Source organism: Gopherus flavomarginatus, chromosome 3 (assembly GCF_025201925.1).
Source record: "Gopherus flavomarginatus isolate rGopFla2 chromosome 3, rGopFla2.mat.asm, whole genome shotgun sequence".
NCBI classification, from domain to species: Eukaryota; Metazoa; Chordata; order Testudines; family Testudinidae; genus Gopherus; species Gopherus flavomarginatus.
In genome coordinates, this window is record NC_066619.1 from 50989911 (window position 1) to 51014284 (window position 24374).

The 24374-nt window shown below is 41.3% G+C and overlaps 1 protein-coding gene across 1 annotated transcript in view; it reads right to left on the bottom strand.

Annotated features, from left to right (window-relative positions):
• The window catches only part of MAP1B (microtubule associated protein 1B), a 111869-nt gene that overhangs the window by 30560 nt on the left and 56935 nt on the right, over nucleotides 1–24374 (bottom strand). The window contains exon 3 of the mRNA XM_050945255.1: nucleotides 2481–2563. Coding sequence (XP_050801212.1) covers nucleotides 2481–2563 — 83 coding nt within the window. The remainder of the gene's footprint in view (nucleotides 1–2480; nucleotides 2564–24374) is intronic.

A 24374-nucleotide genomic window follows, 5' to 3' on the forward strand; every position in this document is an offset into this window, starting at 1 on the left:
TAAAATCCAACAATATCCTTGGTGGGTCAAGGATTTCTGTTTCAGAAGAGAACATTGATAAGTGTTGGCCGGCTGGCTGATGTATGTCGCTCAAGTCTCATCTGTTTTAGTTGTATTAAAATCCACTGAAGAACTGGCTTCCCTCTTTAATTTTTTTTCCTCTTTGCAGGAACTGTTCTGGGCAGTCAGCCAGCTTATGTATAAAACCACCAGCTTTTTCAGCCACAAAATTACTTCCTGTCTCATGAACCACGATACATGACTATCATATAATTCCCCTCAATTTTGTTTATTAACTGATGATTAAAGAGTTTCTATAGAGATAAAGAACTATGACAGAAACAGAAAAAAAATACTTGCAATTTTTAGAACATAATACATAGCATGTATGGAAAAAATGACGAGACAAAGATAAAAAGAGTATAAAGACGGGCTAATGAGGGACTATCAGAATTCTGTGCATTGATATTAAACCATTAGTTTTAAAATAAATTGTAATAAGGTAGTATAAAATAGATCGAGATATGTTGTGTTTAACCCTAGCCTTGGTTGAAGCGCTATATTGTTCAAAGTAGATGAAAAATATCAGGATGTTACATGTTGAAAGAAAGCCCAGAATTAAGTTAAATATATGGTGTTTAATGAGTTTGTCTGGCCTAAAGAAATAGCTAATTAGAAGTTTTCCAGATGTGGTAAAGTTATAAAATTGTTATAGCAACAGAGCAGAATCTTCTTAAAATAAGAGAAACTGTCCATATACAGACTATAGGAAATGTATTTTGTTTTGGCAGTTTTGATGGGACAAGAATGTTGCCTGTTTTGGACACTTCTTTCCTAGGGAGTATTTGCAGCTTCCTGAACATGTTAGGATTTTTAGGCAGCATCATGCTCAGTGCATAAACCTGCATCATTAATTCCCACAAGGCAGGTCCCAAGGATTTACAATCACACCACGAGCCTTCTTCTTTCCCATTCTAACAGATATTCCATCCTGACTAGACAAGGAGATGGAACCAAATGACATCATCTCCTCTCTGGCTGTGTCCTGAGCTACTCCTGTGATATGAACCTAATGTTCCTGACTGACATATGGTGGGGTGAGATGGCTATTTCTCCTCCCACTTTTTTCCTTCTTCTGCTTTCTTAATTCTCATTTTGACTTTTGCCCAATGAGAGTCTGCTTAGCTAGCCAAGAAAAAATTAACCTTGTAACTTTTGGCTGTTACCAGTTTGGCAGAATGAAAGCATAGAAGAACAGCCAAATCTCAGGAAAAAACAAACAACAAAAAAAACCCTTTACCTCCCACAGACTGGTTAGAGGAAATTAAGAGTAACCTACCCAAACATTTTCCAGAGCCAGGGCAGTAAAGCCAGGGTGCAGGAGTTGCTAACTGGCCTGCATGCCAACTGCTTTTCCTATGGCCTTCCATCAATTGAACTGCAAGCCTCAGAGACAGAAGCCACATTTTCCTACCTTTTGCCATTCTTTCTTCTCCCCCGCCCCCATTTTTTGATGTTTTTCTTTCCTTATAAGAAGAAAGGGGATCAGACTTTAACAGCAGAACCTAAGAGCTGCCACCTGAACTGACTCTATCTTTTCTCATTAAATAAATTTACTGCAATTTAAGAGATTCTATAACAGCAGAGAGGAAATAAGAGAAATTGTAATAAAGATGACTTACTTGATGTTTAAAGGTTTAAACATTTTGATTAGTATATCCTCCTTTTGGTTATGTGTGTTTAATGTTACACAATGTTAATAAGAATCTCTTCTTTGGTAGTTTACAGCAATTAAAACTACATCCCTGGCAACAAAATACCCATTTGAAGGTTTTATACTTCTAATATGTTCAGAAGGGATCATCCGTATACACACTGAAAATTATTTGTTAACTGCATAAGTATCCCTATTTTTATCTGCCACACCTTCCTGGATGGAATGCTGCTTTGCCTCTCTTTCTAAGAGGGGTCTTGAGATACATGGCTGGTGCTTTGACCCTCTTGTAAAGAGTATGCAGGACTTGGAGATCTCATGTTCTGTGATAGCCTCCAACTCTGTTGATCATGGCATATGATTTCTTGGAGGAAAGATGTTATATACATGATAATCCTTCTCAAACGTCTAAAACTGTCTCAGATGACCTGGTTTATACGAAGTTTAAAATAGACATACAGAACCAAGCCAGGGAGGGGTGCGGGAGCAGCAGCACAAGAGCTCTCATCGCAGTTGCCTCCACTTAATCAAAAACAGATTTTAGTAGGTTATTGGAAATGTAACCCTGAGAAAGGAGATATGAGTATTCCTGCTGTATGTCCTTTAAAATCCTATTATGGGAAAAGGAAACAAGAGGAAGAGATAAGAGAAGGCTGACACTTTTACTGACATTCACTCCCACATGTTCATTTATCTACAGTCAGAATTCTTATTCACTTACGGTGCTTTTATGACACATCCAATAAGATATTTCCAGCTGACTTACCTCAGTACTAACTGCTTCATCTGAAGGGTTAATCAGGACTACTGTTTCTAAGACATCACTTCTGTGGTGAAGGATTTTCTGACCTGTAAGCACAGGAGAGGAAAAAAGAATCATAAGGCTTCATAAGTTAAAACCAACACTTCTTTCACCTAAGCACATGTCCTCCAGTGGGCCAGCTCTCACAGCACCCTGAGCAAGGGCACTAGCAGTGTCACCTACATACATCCAAAGATGCCACCAATGTTCCCCTGGATGGGCCAGATCCACTGCTGAAGGTCTTCACCAACTAGCACCTACCCCTGTCTCTTCTAACTTCCCTTTGTGATTGAATTGTTCCTAGGTGTACCTGTTGGTCTGTCTGAATTAAATTATAAGGTCTTCTGAGTGAGGCTCCTGGGCCAGATTACGGGCCATCTGAGGACCTGTCCCAATGTCTTTAATGTGTTTTTTAAGCTACTTCACCTATACACTCTATGAATAATTTTCTGGGAGAAATTATTTATCAAACATGCAGGATCCTTGCAATGTTCCTGTCTCATATTCCTTGATCTTTCGGTTGTACACAGAATTTCTTACGGTCAATGTTATTAAATAAGAGTGAACAGACATTCAATATGCAGGTTCCTAAATGAATAAAATCTGTGTGGTTTTGGTGCTGTGTCATGGCACATTGGTTTTCATACTTAGTAGTTAGTCTGTCTCCGTATTTAATAGTGATATTCATCTCACTGGGAGTGGGTTCCCTAAAACACAACAGGGCTCTTGACATTTTCTTTCTTATGTTAATTGGTGATATGCTTATCAGCATTTTTCCTGTGAGAACTGCAGCAAGATTAATTAGCAGCCTTATTGTGAAAGGAATGCCATCCAGAAACCCTGACTGGCAATTAGTCCAACAACCAGAATAACTGTCTCTTGCAAGCAGCATCTTGGTGTCAATTTAATTAAATAATTATGGCTAAAAGGAATGTGCAAGGAGCCCAGAGTAAACTGCCCATTGGCTAAGTTGGAAAATTCCTCTTAAAAAACCTTAATATTAATAAATTAAATCAGAAGCAAGCAGCATGTCTGGAAACATGTCCGAAGAGGGTGGTGTTGATTCAGCCTGAGTTGCAGGCATAACTAGCTTCCCATGTAGCCTCACTGTCCCGTTTTAAATATTCCCCTGCAAGAGAATCCAGCATGGGAGTTCCACTGATATATTGGTGCTGCACATAGCACTTCCCCAGCATTACCAGCATAAGCTCCTCTTTCTGCAGTACCAGGGGATCACTTTGCTGTTTCTCTTGTGGGCCCCTCTAGGGAAAGACCAGCAATCCTGAGATACCACACAAGAGACAAAGAAGGGGAGGAAAGACATGGAAATGAGGATGAGACAGGCACAAACAGGAATGACAGAAAGGGAAACAGAAATATACAACCGGCTGATGGAAGAGGGATGAAGCATACAAATGGAGAAGGACAGACACTTGAGCATCAGGCTAGTGGCAGACCAGAAGAATTAAGGGTCGAGCTTGATCTTCCATTCTCTGTGCCAGCAGGTGAGGAGCATTGCAGGGGCAGTGCATTGAGCCCCTGAGAGAATAAGTGTGTGCCTGTGTTGCCTTCTGGTAGCCCTTTTAGTTTGACTCATGGAGTAGTATCAACAGTCTCTGGAGGAAGCTCTGCCAGAGGGAGGCAGATTGTGAAATATCATTTTTAGAACAAGGGTAATAAAAGGAGAAACCTGTCAGACCACTAAAGACTGAAGCAAAGAGGAGGAGAGAGAAAACCAAAAACAAAGAGGAGAAAAAAGAAAGCCTATGTGTGTCAGAAATAAAAGGAGTGGAGGGAAAAAATAAACATACAAAATCCTGGGGAGGTGAAGACATGCAAAGAAAAGAGGACAGAGCTAATAAAAAAGGAAAGAAATACAAAATGGGTAGTATAATTTAAGAGGAGAGATTGTATTTAAAGATTTTTGGCTAATAATACTGTGGGAAAGTACCTCAAAGCAGCATCCTGGAAACTCCACATTCACCCGTGTCATATAGTTATGATATATTTCATACAAAGCATGCCATGTAAGATACCACATGAAAGATCCTGATCTGCTGAAACCCATTGTTCTCTCCAAATATGTATATTGTTAATGTGTATGATGTTATGAGATTTTGCTGTATGGTTGTTAGTGAAGTATGTTGTGAGTTTGGAAGTCGCCCAATGCTAGTTCTCCAGTGATAACAACAAAGGAGGTGACCAACACCCTGGTGGGCGTAGAATGATCATCACCAGCCACTGACCAGCAGGAGAATAGTAAACAAGGGATTAACAATTCAATGACAGTTGCGCAAGCACCACACAATGGGGACTGCTCAACTTTATGACTCAGTTGCACAAGATCACACCAGGGAGATTGCTCAATTCTGTGACTCAGCAAAGCCCACCAGGTTAGTGTCTTCCAGGCATATGGAATGAAGATATAAAATAGGGGACACTGGCATCATGCTTTAGCCGCTCTCTTCTCCTACCTACGCTAATGCTGAGAAGACAAAGACTTGAACTGAGGAAACTGGTCCCAGGCTTAAAGGGGAAGCCTGTGTGTTAAGAACTGTAACATCTGGTGGGGTGAGAAAACTGCTTGATCCAAATACCTAGTCTAATAAGATTTAAGATTTAGACTGGTGCTTACATTTTATTTTCTTTGACCTTTTGTGCCTAGAACTTATAATCACTTTACAATCTATCTTTCTGTAGTTAATAAATCTGTTTCAGATTTTACCTAAAACAGTGTGTTTTGCTTGAAGTGCTTGGGAAATCTCAGCTGAGTTTACAAAGGTTCGTGTGTCTCCTTTCCACATCGAGGGATGGACTGGGCAATGAACTGAAGATGGCTCAGTTCTTGGATGCAAGGTAAGAGGCTTGGGAAATTTGCTGGTGCCCTTCTGTGTGTGATTTGTGAGTGGCTCAGTGAGCATTCTTGCAAATAGCTGGATGTGTGGCTCCACATGCTGTTGTGCTGAGTGAGAGCAGCGCCCAGAGGGGTTTGCTGCCTGTCACTAGCAAAGCATCGTGAGAGACAGCCTAGGCTTGAAAGTTAAAGAGGCACAACAGTATCTCAGTTCCAGGGTGTACCCGGGGATCCCGTCACAAATACAGATAGCTTAAAAAAACTCAGTAATTGCACCAGCTATTTTTTCTATTTATGTTACTTGAAAGAGAGCATGAATGTATGTACTGGTGAGTAAGGGAGGGGCAGGCATCACTCCTTGACAGCAGGTTTTAGGGTTAGCATTCCAATCTATAACTGGATTTCATACATTCACCTGTTTCTCCCCAACTGAAACACATATTTAGGCCTAACTTCGATAAAACCTCCATCTAATTCCTTCACCACAGAAGCTTTACACGCTATAAAGTTTAGACGGCCCTCTAAAATCTGATATGTCAAGGATTCTGCTGGCTTCCTCAGTGAAAAGATTAGGCAGTCTATAGAATATGGCCTTTAGTGTTGAGAGAAGAACAAAAAGCCAGTCCTCCTTCACTTACTGCAAAGATTTTTTATATGATAATTTGGTGGCAATGAAAATTCTTTTCCATGCCAAACTATATGTAAGGATGCACAACTCCAGTTTAATACAAAGAATCAAATTCTGACTTCAGTGAAGCTGCCCCAGTTTACAGTTCTGTAACTGCAATCTGGATTTGTACCTAAGTAAATTAAAAGAATGCTGACCAACACTGATGACTGTCAGAACACTACAAATGTTTAATCTCTATGCTATATAAACAACGACAACACCTGTACATACATACTGAGAGCTACATGGGGCAGTAACTCATCTCCTATTGGTTAAATTTGATACAACTGTACATTTAGGGACCAAGGTGTGGGTACACCTAAAATATGTCTGATTTGGATATGGTGTGAGGTACATGCGGTTGAGGACCAAGTGTCTATATGCCTTCAGCCCCACAAGATTTTAAACCATTTAAAAAAAACTATCTCAACTAGATTTTTTAGAGTAAATAGCCACTAATTTTATAAAACACTGCAGCTGTTCCTCTTTAAATGCTATTACCAGCTTTGGAAAATGCTTTCAGTAATGTTTTTGTAACAACTCAGGCTGAGTCCCAACCTACATCATTATACTAGATGTACCTGTGCAAACAAAACTATCTGCTTATTCTTTTCATAATGCCCTCAAACTGAAAAAAAAAACTGCATATAAAAATGAACCAGTGTTTTGCAGTCATGGGATTATCCTTGACAAGGTTTTCACAACTTTTAGTTCATGTAAAACTCAAAAAATCTTTCTCCCTATCATAACTGCTCTTACAGCTGCTACTATGCTTCCGTGTAAACCTTCAAAGAGCAGTGCAGACTTAAAGAGGGCTGCTGCTGGTTTGCCAAGAATTTTCATAATGTTTGTTTAGAAGGAAGGAAGAAAAGCTATTAAAATCTTGCAGGAGCTCCTCTATTGACATCATTGACAGCAGAGGAGCAGAAGTAGTATGGGCATTTGTCAAGCTGGAAACCGACTTAATGGTACAGATCCCAGGCCACCAAGTGAACAACAATATATGTAAGAGAATGTGGCTCACTCTGAAAGTTTAATTTTTAAAAACTAGATTGTTACAACAAATAGAACAGTCACCCCGTTTGTGAAGTGTCAGAAGAGAGGAAGAAAACATCATTTACACCTGCACAGAGTGAGTGCGAGGAAACATTGGCCATTTTACCTACTTCTAGTCACTGGAAACCATGGATGAAGATGGATTCATGTTCTATTTAAAGAAATTAGGAAATTAAGACCGATAGTGTTGGAAGAAATATTTTGTGTCTTGGATCATCTTTGAATTTATTAGATAAAAGATCTGGTTAAAATATATATAGATCGTTATATAGAATCTTGCACATATATGGTGCTGGTTTGATTCTGGATCAAGTCAATAGTGATCAGAAGTAATTACCATGAGACAGTTGCTCTGTGTACAAATTAAGTTGGTATCAGTCCAGTTCTGGTCATACAACCACATCATTAAACCTACTGGATCAAATCTTGATCTCAGTTATACTGGTACACTACAACTACTGGTGCATTGTTAGGTAGTCATGCTTGTTAAAGAACTGACTGAACTACCCTCTCACAGAACTGACCTCTCCAGGTCAGGGTTGACCATGTCAGTTAGGCAGCATGGAAACCCTTTTACTGCTAGCATTCGTATTGTCCTATTCTATTGGTGGCTATATCACAATTAATTTTATAAAATTTGTGTATAAAAATTATAAATGAAAGGCAATTGTAGGTAAGGAGGCACTGCTATGAGCCTAATTATTGCTCTATTTATCATTACCCAGATTTGCTGCATAATACTAAGCCATCAGGAATGCATGCTTGTGCCAACAAGCAAGTCAGCAGAGATGTTACCATCAGCTCTTAACCCCATCAATCATTAATATCAATGCTTGGCTGGACAATGTAAATCAATTCTCTTTCTTACACAAATGAAATTTTAAAAAGCGGCATCTGTGGAATTCTCTGGAGAAACAAATGTAATAAAAAACAGCCTGTGATAAATATGGCTAGAGGGGATGAGAGAGAATGCAATCCATTTGGAAACAAGGAGTGTTCAACACATTTAATAGTCAGTCTTTGCCTGGCAGTTTTTAACAACTATTTCTCATACAAAATTTTTTTTAAATTTCTTTTCTTTTTCAAAGGCATGAATAAAATGTTACCAGCATCATTACACAACATAGGGTTAACAGATGACAGAGTGAGCAAAGCTCTCTAATGATTTTTTTCCACACTGCTAGTGAATAGAAAGTAAAAGGTCAGCGCCTATATTCTCAAATTCCTCTATGTACTTGTAAATTAGCTTTGATACACATAGCTCTCTACATGCCTTTGTCTTGCGGAAACATTCCTGGATTGCTGTAGACACTAAGGAAACAAGTAAAACACAAATCATACTAATTTCAAGGGTCCCACTCCAACCCCCACAAGAATTTTTTTTATGGATAAAAATAATACTTCAGGGAAAGACAATGCACCCCAACAGAATGATGCTATGTTTGAGGAACACCGATCAGTAAACTCCTTTTCAGTTTCTTTGGATGCAAGCAAAGGAAAAGGCCCTGCATATTTTCAGTGTTACTGTGAACAAACAAAAGCCCTATTTATGGGTATTACACATGTATTCACATATTAGGGGCTTGATTCTCTACTGCTTTGCACCATGTATAGTCATTTTCACCTCAGAGTGAGTGCATGATGGGTTTAAATGTTATTGAATCAAGATTTCACACACACACACACACACACACACACACACACACACACACACACACACACACACACACACACACACTCTTACACAGGTGACAGTATTTCACACACACACACGACACATGTAAATAACTACATAAAGAAAGGGGCCAGGCAGTAGACACTCAGACCCTCCTTTATAGCTAAATTCCAAAGGACAAACTACTTACTCCCTTAACAAAAATTTAAATCATAAATATTCTGAAGTCTACCCAAAAGATCTCAGCTGTTACAGATGACATCAGCTAGGACATGTGAGCTACGAAGTTGGCAGAAGAGACTATATCAGTGCATGTCAACCATTACATTAGAAACCAGCTCCTGATGCTCATGAATCCTTGAAGCAAAATTTGCTTTACCTTACCCTTAGGTGAGGAGGACGGATTCCAAAGATCCAGGCAAGAGATCTCTTTGAAATGAATGAGGATTTTGGCCTAAAAACAACAGTGCAACGTAACCCTAAGGTTGATGGGGTGGTTTTTTTTTGTTTTTGTTTTTCCAATTTGAATCTTTATTTAGTCATTAAAAATATCTAAATCTTCTAGGGCCTGGGCCTTGGATAGCTCCAAACTATGGTCCCTAATACAGCAAACAGAAAATAGAATCTTTTTATTCTTCCATCTTCTTTGGATGCTGGGGATATCAAATTGAGACAGTCAAAAGGACATTTAAACCTCACTGTTAGGTTAACACAGTTGCTCTCCATTATCCACAAGGCAGACAATATGAGTTCTGGAAGGCTCATCTTCCAACAGTGATTTTTTTAGTGAGTAAAAGAATGCATTTGTTTTGGTGTTTTTAACACAAAAACCAAACAAAACACACCATCAAGTAATGTTAACATTGTGACAGTCCAAAATCCTCTGCGCCAGCATCCTTGAGGCCCTCCGCCACAGCTACAACGCTTCCAGCTGAAGAAGAAAGGATCAAGATCCTCTTTACAGCAGATCCTTAATTAGCTGGAGAAATCATTTGTTAGTGACATGAAACACTCCTTCCCTCTCATCCCCAGGGTCTGGGCACAGTACTTCAGGCCTCTAGTGACCCAAACTGCATCATTACCACCAGGCTGAAACGATACAGCTCACTGAGAGCACTTAGAGAGTCCATGAGTGAAAAACTGGATTTTGTACACTGATCAGTAACCTCATTAGAATCTGAATGAAAAATGTTTCAGCAAGACTGACAGCAGTGGAGAACCAAATTGCCCAAGTGGAACACATGCTGGTGCATGTAAAGGCTGAAGTTTAAAAAAAAATGGTAGAACAACTGAGGAAATAGGTAAGTTTTAAAAAACAACAACAAATACATTGGGTTTTATGTTGAGACCCAAGCAAGAACAGGGTACCTAAGAATTTCCCTGGCAACGAGAGAAAAGGATCTGCAGACTTGATGGAAATATTAGTTTAAAATATTCTAGTGGATGGTGATGATTGTGATGATAACATTACAGGAACTCCTCACTTAAAGTCGTCCCGGTTAACGTTGTTTCCATGTTAAGTTGCTGATCAATTAGAGAACATGCTCGTTTAAAGTTGTGAAATGCTCCCTTCTAACGTCCTTTGGCAGCTGCCTCTGTTTTGTCCACTGCTTGCAGGAAGAGCAGCCCTTTGCAGCTAGCTGGTGGGGGCTTGGAACCAGGGTGGACCAGCCGCCCCCCTATCAGCTCCTCACTCCTCTAAGTTCCCTGTGCAGCAACTGTCCCTCCCCCCACTGCCATGTGCTGCTCCTGCCCTCTGCCTTGGAGCTGCTCTCAGAGATTCCTGCTTGCTGTTCGGGGGGCGGAAAGAGGGCTAATGTCAGGGTGTCTCCCTCTCCCCCCTGCTCCTGCACCCCGCTTACCCCTTTGTCTTTTAAATATCTTGGATTAGTCTGCCCTTCAGTTTGATGGGTCTCTCTGTTTGGAACTGTGGACTGTTATTATTCTAAACTTAATTACTGTGATGCACTCATTCTTCCTCAAAATAGTCTCTCTAAAATCTCACTCTCCCACCCAAAATGGAGGATGCAATCAAATTTCATATGGTTCAACCTCAGTTTTGTGACTGGCTAGAGGGTCCTTCCCCTTATGACTAATTTGTCAACTAAAAATCCCTTAGCAGTAATACCCTGCAGTGTGTTGTAGTTTTTTTTAATGATTTTTAACAACCAAAATCAAAACCAGTCAAACTGATTTTCTTTTAACCATTTAGCTGACACCTCATCAGGCAGATTTCATTTGGGCTCACACTTGCATGTCATAAAGCCCTGAAAATAGAAGATTAAAGCAAAGATTTTGATGCAGATTGAACAGTAACTGCATGGTTCACCCTAACATTCAGAAACTCCTCACTTAACATTGTAGTTATGTTCCTGGAAAATGTGACTTTAAGCGAAACGATGTTAAGCAAATCCAATTTCCCCATAAGAATTAAAGTAAATGAGGGGGTTAGGTTCCAGGGAAATTTTTATCACTATTATCTCTCTCTCACACACACACACACACACACACACACACACACACACACACACACACACAAGTTTTAAACAAACAATTTAACACTGGTACATGGTGATGATGATTGTGAAGCTTAGTTGAGGTGGAGGAGTCAGAGGGTGGGATATTTCCCAGGGAATGCCATACTGCTAAATGAACTAGCAATTGACTGAGCCTTCAAGGGTTAACTCTTACAAAACTCTACAAGGCAGCAGGAAAGGAGGGAGGGCAAATAGAGGCAGAGAGACAGACCCTGTGTGTGAGAGAAAATGTGCATTTCCCCTTTAAGTAGCTGACCCCAGGCTTAAGTACATTGCCCTGTTAATTAAATCAGCTTGCTGAGACCTGAGATGGGAGCTACTGCCTAGAAGATCCCTCCCTCCATTGTGTGTTCCCCCTGCTCTATGGAAGATGAGGTAAGCAGGGTGCAGGAGCATGGCGGAGGGGGAGACACCCTGGCAGCCCCTCCATTTTCTCTCCTCCCCCCCATATAGCAAGCAGGAGTCTCCGGGAGCAGCTCCAAGGCAGAGGGCAGGAGCAACACATGTCAGTGGGGGGAGGGACAACTGAACTGCAGGCAGCTGCTGCATAGGGAACTTAGGGGAGTGGGGAGCTGATAGGGGAAGCTGATGGGGGGCTGCTGGTCCACCCTGGTTCCAAGCCCCCACCAGCAAGCTGCAATGGGCTGCTCTTCCTGCAAGCAGTGGACAAAACAGGCGGCTGCCAAACGACATTAGAAGGGAGCATTTCACAACTTTAAACGAGCACGTTCCCTAACTGATCAGCAACTTAACATCGAAACAACGTTAACCGGGACGACTTTAAGTGAGGAGTTACTGTACAAACTTATTGCACATGATCCAAGTTTCCAGGCCTCTATCTGAATTCCTTGAATAGCAGTGAGAGAAAACAAGTTGACCAATTTGTTGCTAGTTCTTCATAAATTGAATTGATATCTTCTGCCTCAAAATTTAAACTATAACATTTTCTGCCTTATAAAATGAGCTATGCTGTGGATTGCGATAATTACCACACTACTACTGGAATACTTTGGGGGGTTTTTTACACCACTTCAACAAATTCCAAGTGAAATCTTTTGAAGTAAATTGAATGCACTAAATCAAGTTTTTTGCACATACACCGTTGATTAACTGACTGTATCATTTGCCAATTTTACGTGACATTTAACTTGCTGTCAAACTACTGCCATATATCAAGTACAGGCAAACTTTTGACCTTTCACCTTATTAGCTACTGTCAGGGGGCAAATACTCCCCCACCACAGGTATTTCTGACCTTCAAAAACAGCTTTTTCTCATACTTTTTCATAAATTTCAGTTTTAAGGTTTTTCCACCATAAGAATGATATTCACAACCCTGATACCCCTTTAGGCCAAAAAAAACCAACCAAAGAAATAAAGGAATTTAAAAACCTAAAACTTCAACAACAAAAAAATCAAACAAATCAACCTAAAAAGAAAAAACAAAAAACACCCAACAAAAAGTAAATAAAATAAAAAAAATAATAAAAAACAAACCCTACCCCAAACAAAGATTTTATTCTCAAAATGGAGAAGTGCCAGAATCCCCATGAAGTATACTAGAGACTTTGCTTTCAATTTTACAGATACTATGGTGATGTGTGGCAGTTTAAAACCAGTACAAAGATATACAGATGAAGATCAACAACAAAATAATACAAATGTCTACAAATGTTGCTTTTCCAAATAGTGGGAATCCTAACTCTGCTGATAAATTTACTCTTGACACAGTTTAAGAAAAAAGTATTTTCAGTCATTGAGCACTGATCTATTTATTTATTCAGTTGCAAGTTATTGTCTATCTAGAATTAAAATATATTCTGCTTTAGAGAGAGTTTAAAAGACAACATCCCTGCCACTAGGGGCTTGCAATCTCTTTAAAAAAAAAATCAATAATTCTAGTAGAGAATGTTGAAGTGTTTTAAGGAACAATTCAAAGGCAAAGCTGTTACTGAGTGGGTTACTGGCTAAGCCTCTGAGCCTTAGTTTCTGGATTTCTAGTGTAAGTAGGGATTCAAAATTCAAACTGATTACATGTGCATACCAGGGTAACCAGCTGTCCCTTTGCACTGAGTTTTTCCCAATTATGAGGGACAGTCCAATGTCCCAGCTGGTTGAAGTGAAACTGGGAAGTGGCCAACCACCTGGCAACCCTGTTTCCCCTCTTTTTAGCTAGCCACTGCTCTCTCCTGGTTGCTGTCACAATTGTCTTTTTGCTGGGTCCAAGTGTGCCACCTCTTCTTCAGCCAGCTGTTCCTTTATTGATTAGGCCATTTACCATCAATGCCACAGAGCATATGGCATGATCCCAGATGCCTCATATTCCACTGTTAGGTAGTGTGACAAACTGAATGGTGAAGTGGCAAGCAAAGAAAAGAGTCAGCACTAGCAGAGGTAGGCCCACCAGCTGCCAACTGTGAGCAGCTAGTCACAACAGCGGCAGTGTAATATGTCAGCGCAGCATTAGGAGCCCACCCCAATATAAGCAGCAGCAAGATCATGTAAGTAGAGAGATGTGGAGCAGGTAGGGTGTGATTGGGTAGGGAAGGTGCAAGCTAGCTGGGAAAAAGAGAGAGCCAGCATATCTGGGCAGAAAAAGAGGGAGGATACATGGCTGTCTGTAGGAGAGGGAGTGTGAGTGCCTGTTGAAGGAATTTGAGAGCATGGAGAGGAGAAGGCAAGAAAGCTAGGTGGAGTCTATAAGAAGTGGACACGTAATTCTTAAAAAGCATCTTAACCCTTATTGGCTCTTTCTGTGTGCTGCAAGCTCTTTTCTATCAGTTTCATGGTAACAAATGGCAGGTCGATGTTCCATATAAATAAGTCTCTTTCTGGATTTTCCTTTAAAACATTCAAAGGTATGTGGTCGATTACTTAAAAAGGAACAAGTTAATCTTGTTTAGGATTGTCCTTACATCTTGTTTTTGTAGACTAGTAGAACTGTATTTTAATAGTACTGTACTAGCCAATATATTATCTGAGCAACTCACATATGTTAAAAGCCACAAGTCAGACCAAAAGGTCCATCCAGCCTAGTATCCCATCTACCGACAGTGACCAATGCCAAGTGTCCCAGAGGGAGTGAACCTAACAGGTAATGATCAAGTGATCTCTCTCCTGTCACCCATCTGCATCCTCTAACAAACAGAGGATAGGGACACCATTCATTACCCATCCTGGCTAATAGCCATTAATGGACTTAACCTCCATGAATTTATCTAGTTCTCTTTTAAACTCTGTTATAGTCCTAGCCTTCACAACCTCCTCAGGCAAGGAGTTCCACAGGTTGACTGTGCGCTGTGTGAAGAAGAACTTCCTTTTATTTGTTTTAAACCTGCTGCCCATTAATTTCATTTGGTGGCCCCTAGTTCTTATATTATGAGAACAAGTACAGGTGAGTCGCATCAGACACACATTTAACTTACGCGAATTCAACTACACGCGCTCGACAAAAAAAGAAAAACAAGAAGATAACTGTAAATAGTGTGGGTGATACCACCCACCATTCCACTCAATGAACGTATGCCCCAGAGTGAGCGTGATATGGGAGATGTGAATCTGCTGCTCCCTCAGTCGATCTCAGTTCCCGCGTGCCTCTCATAGTGTGAGCATCTCGCTGTCCTGAGTGTGATTCTAGTGTTTAGTGTTTAAAGATATGTATTTTTCGTACAACATGGTCCCTAAACGCAAGCCAACTACTTCACCTGGTGCTCAATCAAATTAACAGTGATCTGTTCCAATGCTGGAGGAAAAACTGGCTGTGTTGGACTTATTGAGAGACAGTATGTCGGTCTCCAATGTGGTGCGTAAATATGGCCGTAACTAATCTAGCATCCGTGCCATCAAGAGAGAGAAATTCATCAAGCCGTGGCATCAAGTGCTCCAATAACTGCTACGGTGATGAGCCAGGTACATGATAAGACTAATGCCTTTTCAGTCTTCACTAAACTTATGGCTGGAAGACATGAACCGCAAACATATACCTATTGATGGCAACACGTTGCAAGAAAAGGCTCTTAGCCTCTATGCGCTGTTCAAACCTCCTGCCGAAGACGGACAGCATTCTGATGAGAAGGAATTCAAAGCCAGCCAAGGTTGGCTTAACAGTTTTAGGAACCGCTTCAACCTCAAAAACATGCAGACTACTGGTGAAGCTGCATCTGCCAATGAAGAGGCAGCAAAAGCCTACCTCGAATAATTAAAGAAAATCATAGAAGAAAAGGGCTATCTTCCAGAACTAGTTTTTAATGCTGATGAGACTGGGCTCTTCTGGAAAAAAATGCCCAACCGCACTTACATTTCAAAGTCAGAAAGACAAGTCCCAGGCTTCAAAGCAGCTAACGACCATGTGACTATGTTGTTTTGTGGCAATGCAGCTGGGCATTTAATAAAGCTGGGCTTGCTCTACAGGGCTGCAAATCCCCATGCCCTAAAAAGGCAAGAACAAAAATCTCCTGCCTGTGTTCTGGCAATCAAATAAAAAGGCTTGGGTGATGGCAGCATTATTTCTGGATTAGTTCCACAAGCGTTTCATTCCGGAGGTCAAGAGGTACCTCGAAGAGAAACTTTAAAGTGTTGCTGATCATAGACAATGCTCCTGGCCACTCTGAGGCACTCCAGTTTTCACATAATGACGTTGAAGTTCTCTTTTGCCCCCCCCCCCCATACCACCTCCATCCTCCAACCTCTCAACCAAGGCGTGATTCCCTGTTTCAAGGCTATGTACATGAGGCTTACGTTCTCACGGATCCGTAGCGCTATGGATGCTGATCCCAATCTTAATGTGATGGAGTGTTGGAAGTCCTTCAACATTGCCGACTGCATCACTTATATTAAATCGGCAATGGATGTAATCAAGCCTGAAACAGTCAATGCATGTTGACAAAACCTATGGAAAGAATGTGAATGATTTTAAGGGTTTCCCCACCATTGACAAAGAAGTGAAACACATTGTTCAGGCGGCCAGGCAAGTGGTGATGGCTTCATCGACACTCTTGAGGAAGAAGTTGAAGAATTAATTGAGAGCCTTTGAGAAACATTGACTAGCGAAGAGTTAGAGGAACTGAGAAAATCGTCTACAGAAGACAAAGATGATGACGATGAACAGGAAGAGCCAGCAAGTTGGAATCTTCATAAATTTGCTGAAGTGTTCCAAGCAGCGAAACACTTGAATGATTTAATTTCTGAATACGATCCCTCTATGGAACAAAGCCTCAAAATCACACATAGTATTATGGACGATTTGAGACCGTATCAAGAAATGTTTGAGCAACTCAAGAGATAACAGCTACAGTTGCTGATCATCATGTTTTTCAAGGAAAAACAACCAGCGGCAGATGATGCTACGCAATCAACTTCTCGAGCTGAACCAGAGCCAACCACTGTCTACGACTCACTCTCTGTCACCCAAGCTCTCCGTCTCCTCCATCCCCTGGATCAACATCAAGCCCTGATGACCCACTGTAATTACCCCCTGTAATTAAAAATACAGTAAAATTATATTTTGCATATGTACTCTTCATTATATACTGTACATTACTGCATACATTAATACATATTACTGTACAGAGTTGTATACATAAAACCATGTACAGTATACTGTACTTTATGGAGATTTAAGGGATTTTCAAGGGTAATTTTGACTATATGTGATTTTCGCCTTACGCGCTGACTTTAGAACCTTACCCCTACATAAGATGCAACTCCATTGTAAATAACTTTTCATTATTCACTTTCTCCACACAACTCATGATTTTATATATCCCCCTTTAGTCTCCTCTTTTCTAAACTGAAAAGTCCTAGCCTCTTTAATCTCTCCTTATATGGGACCCATTCCAAACCTCTAATCATTTTAGTTACCCTTCTCTGAATCTTTTCTAATGTCAGTATATCTTTTTTGAGATGAGGCAACCACATCTGTACACAGTACTCAAGATGTGGGCATACAATGGATTTATATAAAGGCAATAAGATATTCTCGGTCATATTCTCTATCCCTTGCATCAAAAAATGTTGACTATTTAAAAATCTATTAACAATGAATGACACTTCTTTTTAGATTCATTTACTAAGTCACCTTTTTTGGCTACTGTCCACTGCTCAGTCAGTGGCAAGATAACTGCAATTCTTTTATTCGATATATCAGACTATACACACATACATCATTTAAAAACATATCCTAACTATTCAGTATATTAAAACTCTAAATAAAATGGCAGCAGAAAACAGAAACCAGGACCCTCACCCTGCTCCCACAGAATTTTTGTCCTATGTATAAATACCAGCTAAATATTTAATGTTTTGCATAAACTGCAAGAGTAGGAGCAAATCTAATCCATCTCATCCTCTCTTTATCTTTCATCAACTTCTTATAGACAGAAAAGTACGTGTTTCATTTTAAAATAGTCATCAAGCTTTGTAAACCTCCATTTTATAAGCATCATGCTCATAGGAGGTTATTGCAGTCAATTCATCATACTGTATGAGCAAACCCTTCGTTATAAGGATGCAATCATTCTTTCATGTTCTCATAATAATCTTTCCCCAACCCTATCCCCCTAATTTTAAATACCTAGAAAATGGCAAAGGCAGGGAAACTGTATTCAGTATTTCCACCGAATACTACAGCTCTAACATTCTAACACTATGATTTTTCTGCAGAAGTGAATGTGAATTTGGAGTGTTGGTTTTCAGTTACACAGCAGATTGCCCTATTACCCACATAATTGGCAGCTACCATGTGGTGTGATGAAAGACTGCACGGATGTGGAGCTGACTCATCACTCCTGAAGGTTACTGAAGTCCCAGGCCTGGAACTTAACTGGGAATAATACCAACCAGAGAAAGGAAAGGTAACATGGCAATGTCAAATGTTCTCTTGTCTAGGACAAAAAAGTACATTTCTTCTTTTAGTACCTGAACAAATTTATGACCCAGAAATTAAAATAATCATGAGTGTTGCAGTCTAATTCCAAGTGAAATTTCCTCTATTATTGTTCAGAAAATCTGATAATTCAACCTCATGTAATTATTTGTAAGGGGATTGTTGCCCCCTTACTAATATTCAGTGGGGGGTTTGGTTGCTAGCTCCCAGCACTAAAAGGGGAGGGATGGATGGCAAATCAGGACCCTGAGACTGACAGTCCCCAGGAACAATGGCGAGAGGCCAATGCTCCAGGTCAGCCTGACTGACAGGGCGGGCAGGCTAAGGGTCTCATCCTCCCTGTGAGCTGGAATTGCCTGGGTCAGACAGAGTGGGGCCGAGCTAAGGAGAGAGCAGGGGCCCAAGCTAAACTGCTTGGAGCAGAGGCTGCAGCCCAAAAAGCCAGAGCACAGCCCAGAGAGAGCAGAGCTGCCCTGGGAGGGGAGCTGCAGCAACCAGAGCCAGAGGGGCCAGACAAGCAGCCCAGGAAGCAGGTGAGAGCTGAGAGAGAGTCACAAAAGAAGCCTGCAGAGCAGACCTACCCTGGGAGCAGAGCTGGAGCCAGAGAGGCCAGAGAAGCAGCCCAGGAAGCTGAAGGCAGAGCAGCAGCAGCAGCCGTGCTGAGGCAGTGTGGAGCTGGGGCTGGAGCAGTCCGGAGCTGGGTGCGGTGAGCAGCTGGGGAGAGCGAGGGGGACCATGGGTAGTGGGCCCAGCACAGGGAGACGCCTCAGCCAAGAGGCTTTGCAGGCCAGACTTGGAGGGGGATCGTAACCGTGACAGAGCGGGGGTGACACGGGGGAGAAGGATCCCTGCCACCCAGAGCCTGAGAGTGTGTGGCCACCGCCAGAGCAAGTGTCCAACCCGCAGCGTCCCTGCAGCACAGCCAGGGCCCGAGAAGGAGGCCTGGGATCTACAAGGAACAGACTGTGAACTGCCCTGACATTCCAGAGAGACTGTTTGTAATGTTCTCTGCCACAGAGCAGGGTGATGTGTTTTCCTTTAACCTTTTCCATTTTTCCTTATTCTTTTTTTAAATTAATTGTTAATTAAATAACTTGTATTTGCTTTAAATTGTATGATGTGATCAGTGGGTCAGGGAGGTGCCCAGTGCAAAGAGAGTACCCCGGAGTGGGGACACCCTAGCCCCTGTCCTAGGTGACCACAGCAGAGTTGGGGGTTAAGCCCCCCAGGAATCCTGGGCCCAGCCTTGTTGGGGTTATGAGGACTCTGCCAGACAGGAGAGTGGAAGGGGAGTCCTCAAGGGCAGGGAGGCCTCTGGGTAAAGGAAGTGGGAGCGAGGACTCAGATCTTTTCACCAGCCCACTTCACCGGGGTAGTGCAGAAGCCAGGGAAGTTCCCCACAATAGCGGGACCATTCCCCCGCTTACATAATCAAGAAATGAAAGGTCTCTTTCACAGCTCAAATTGGTCTAATCACTGAAAAGCTAAACAACATATTCTTCCAAAATAGGTAACTCTTTGCTCAATATCTCTATGGGCCTCATTTTAGGATCATTACCTACAAATGCAACACTTGAAGCACCAGTATTTATCAAACAGAATCTGATGTTATAGTTAGCAGGAGTGGTTTGTAGCTTAAGCATTCTCCTATTATATTAGGCAGCTAATACATGTTCAGTGGTGCAAGGAAACTGTTAGTGGGTTGTATGAAGATGCTCTGCAAATTCAATCTCGGGGGAAAAAATGCTTGGGGCTTATTTCAAGGGTGGTTTTACATGAAAAAGAAGCATGAGGGCCATTCCTTTATCACAGCATGTGATAGCTGGGATCATAATTAAATAATTCTGAGCCTGATCCAAAGCCCATTGAAGTCAACAGAAGTATTTCCACTGACTTCAGTAGGTTTTAGATCAGACCCTCTGACTGTAAAATATCTTAACTGTAGAAATGAAAGCTAAATAGGAAATGCCAGTATTACCTTTCTCCTTAATGGAATTTAATCTACAGTATTGCTCAAGACCCTTAATATACTTATAAAAGTCTCCACTAATTTTACATTATCATTTTTCTCTCTTTTTTTAACATTGTTATTGTAACTCTCAGTGATGGTTCACAGCTCAGAATGCAGACATTAGTTCACAGATTCCATTAACTCAGGGTTTAGAGTCTTCTAATGCTAGAGAACTGCCCAGGATGAGTCAGCTTCAGAGGCTTTGATCTTGTGGGATGCTATACTTTCCAATTTATCTTCTTGTGTTGCTCTCTTCAGCTGTGGTGCGGTCTGTCAACCAAGTGGCATTTGTTAGAGTACTTTCGTCTGCAGCACTGTGTGCCAATGCTTCAGAATGTAGGATTTCACTGAACTTCACTATAACTACCAACACAATACACTGAAAACAGAACACAGCATAGTAACATCAGAAGGAAGCAAGCAACACAAGAATGCCTAGAGTGGGAATAAAACACTGAATTGAAAGGAAGGATGAGAACAACCCTATTGTAAGAGGAAACGATAGAAGGAGAGAAGAAACCACACACAATGGAGGAAAAGCAAGCAAGATGATTGAGTACAAAAATACTGCTGGGCCAAAGATTGCTCAGTTACACCAAACACAGGAGTAGATCTGGAGTAATTGCACTGATTTCAGTGGAGTTACTCCAGATTTAAACTAATGTAACAGAGAAAAATTTGGCCTAATCATTTTTTAAAATTGAATTCTTCAGAAGAACAATGAAGTTTTGAAAATTTCATCTGAAGGTTGACGGACTCTTCTGTCCTTTCAGTCTTTGAGTGATCTCTGTGTTTGCTATCAGTCTGAAAAATATACTACCTCACAGAAATATTGGGCTGGAAGGGACCTCGGGGTGCTAGAAAAAAGATCAGGTGCACTGAGATATGTGCATATGCCGCAAGACTCAGTGACTGCTTCCTTGCTCTTGGTTGTAATGAGACCCAGGCATTTCTGAGAACAGGACCTAGTCCTTGCATCTCAAAAAGGGTTTCTCTGCTTTTGCATCAAGATCTTGTGTATAGTGAGGAACCAACGACTTCTGAGGAAGACAAGACCAGGCCTCTGGCCTGATAAAGGTCTTGCTTCAGGCTTTGTGTCTGTCTAGAGTTTTCCCTGAAGTCTTTGCTTACAGCATTACTCAGACTGGAGACAGCAGAAAATGATCTAGGAAACCTGTTTGAGATTTCTGCTCTGCACAGACATCTCTGGCTGATTTTAACTTCAGCCTTTTACTTCACTTTCCATCAGGAGAAAGTGTCTAGATTTTGATTATTTCACAAATTCTAGTCCACAGTAACATTTCTAACGAGATGGGTTCTCATCACTATGGCAATTGGAGCCAAACCCAGAGCTACAATTAGAAGACTTTGGAGGCAGTTCCTATTCTGGAATCAATGCTGGAAATGGGAACGTAGTTATATGATCATTGGCCATCTCCATGGAAAGTCTCCAGGGAGTTACATGCATATATAGCTTGGTGTAAACAAAAAATACACTTTTCCTTTAACCTGCTATTCTTTTATATGGACTCTGGTTTATTCCAATATTAAAGCTCTCCAGTTTATATGGACTGTCTCTCCTTCCTCTCAGTTAAACAGAGAAAATCCTCTGACAGCCAATGAATAATGAATGACAGAAGATTTGCTGGAATCTCCTGCAAACTATATTGCAACTGGACTTGGGTTCCAGCTTAGCTGTTATTTTTATAGTATATAAAATAATTTATGGTTGAGTTTTTATTTAGTATGCCAGTCAACAAAGATTCTTCCTATGGATCTTTGTAACCTAACCATGTAATCTCCACTGTAAAATTCATTACACACAATAAAAAAACTCCAAATCCTTTAAAATCACATCCTGATTATTTTTTTGCCGCTGTACTTCTTTAACCCTATTGCATGCACATATATTTTCTTTTCTTTTCAAGTACCATCAGAGCTTTAGCTTTGTTTCATGAACAAAATGCGATTATAAGATTTGTACTGTAAACATTTTTGAGCATTTGCTTTTACTTCTTTACAAACCTTTTAAGAACTCCTCACTCTGCCTACTGTATGTGATCATTACCTTCCAGTTTATCAGTTGTGGAACCCCCCTTGATCCTTCATGAGCACTGTAAAAGCTATCTCTGTTTGTAAGCCTTTAATAAGAATTAGGCTTAAATTTTTCTCCTGGCAACCAGCCAGCTTCCCAATTCTACAGAAGCTGTTGCCCAGGGGTTACATTTTGCTTAATATTTTTCACTGAGTGTTTATATAAAGATAAACAGTGTTAATAATCAATTTCTTAACTTATAGAAGTCACTGTCATATGCTAGTAGCAAAACCTTTACTAACTAGAGACATCAAAGTGACTTCTGTACCCTAAAGAAAAGCCCTGTGTAAGCTTGAAAGCTTGCCTCTCTCACCAACCAAAGTTGGTCCAATAAAAAAGTATTACCTCATCCACCTTGTCTGCTGTACCCAAAGGCAGAAAGCTTGCTGTAAAAAGGAAGAAACCCAGCTGAAAGCCCAGAAGCATCTTTGCTGTATGATTCTTTATTGAATCCTGGAGTCTCTGCTGAGAAAGTGTCTTTGTCCAAAATGGTAAATGTAATATGAAAAAAGTTCCCATACTAACAATAAAGGTACATACTATAAATAAATTACCTAGGGAGCTGCAAACGTTTTAAAGGAAGGAATCAGAAGGTGCAGCTGCTAGATCAGGGGCAGGCAAACTTTTTGGCCTGAGGTCCGCATCAGGTTTCAGAAATTGTATGGACGGCTGGTTAGGAAAGGCTGTGCCTCCCCACACAGCCAGGCGTGGCCCGGCCCCCTATCTACCCCCCACACACTGCTTCTCGCCCCCCTGACAGCCCCAGACCTCCCACCCCTAACTGCCCCCTGCCGCTCCATCCAACCCTCCCTCTTCTTGACTGCCCCCTGGGGATCCCTGCTCCATCCACCCCCCTGCTTCCTGACTACCCCCCAAACTCCTGCCCCCATTCAACCCCCCTGTTCCCCACCCTCTGACTGCCCCCACCCCATCCACAACCCCAGTCCCTGACCATTCCCCAAACTCCTCTGCCCCCACCCCCATCCAACCCTCCCGCTCCCTGCCCCCTTACCGCGCTGCCAGTGCCTGGCGGCACGGCTGCACCGGGACAGGCAGCTGTGCCGCCCGGCTGGAGCCAGCCACACACCACGCAGCACAGAGCACCAGATCAGGCTGGGCTCTGCAGCTGCAATACCCAGGAGCTCGCAGCCCCACTGCCCAGAGCATTGTGCCTGCAGCGCTGTGCGCTGAGACTGCAGGGGAGGGAGGACAGCGGGGAAGGGACTGGGGGGGGACCTCCCGAGCCAGGAGCTATGGGGTTGGGCAGGAGGGTCCTGTGGGCTGGATGTGGCCCGTGGGCCGTAGTTTGCCCACCTCTGTGCTAGATGTTTCAAAATAAGAGGAATTACACACAAGTTTTCATTTCTTAGACAAAGACAAGCTTTGTTAAAACATGTTCTCTGTTGTGTTGGCCCTTAAAATGTTCCTACAAGTACATCCTTGGTACAAACAACTAGTCTGTATAAGGATGCAGCAAAAGACACTGGTATCCTGAAATCTAAATAGCAAATACAAGTAGAAAAACACATAGTATCTTGGGAAAATACAAAAATAGTATCCAAATATACTGAAAATTTGATTTCTGCTAACACCTAAACTCTAAAATTATACAAAGCAAATATCCTTATCAGTGAGGGGACTCTCATATCAAGAAGCAATGCATTAATGACAGATGGTAGGAGCTCATCCCACTGATATGCAATGTAAAAGAAAAAAAAACATCTTTTCAAAAATCAAGGACTGAATTTATTTTCTTCACACTGCTTATTAAAACAAAGAACCAAAGTAGCGCTTAGGTTCAAAATGTCAGACCTCTATTTATCTATATAACTAAGCTCAATCTTATAATACTTCAGTGCCTTAATTGATTGTTTTTTCAAGGATACATAAACCTTTGTTTACATCTGGAACATTGAACTAATGCAGTGAAATTATTAAATTTCCCAAGATGACATTTCTGACCAACTCAGCTTAAAATTTTACACAACTTCATGGATACAGAGTATTAATACAAATTCTCTGGAGCTATATCATTCTGCAAAGACAATACCATAACTATTCATAGCTTCTCTACATG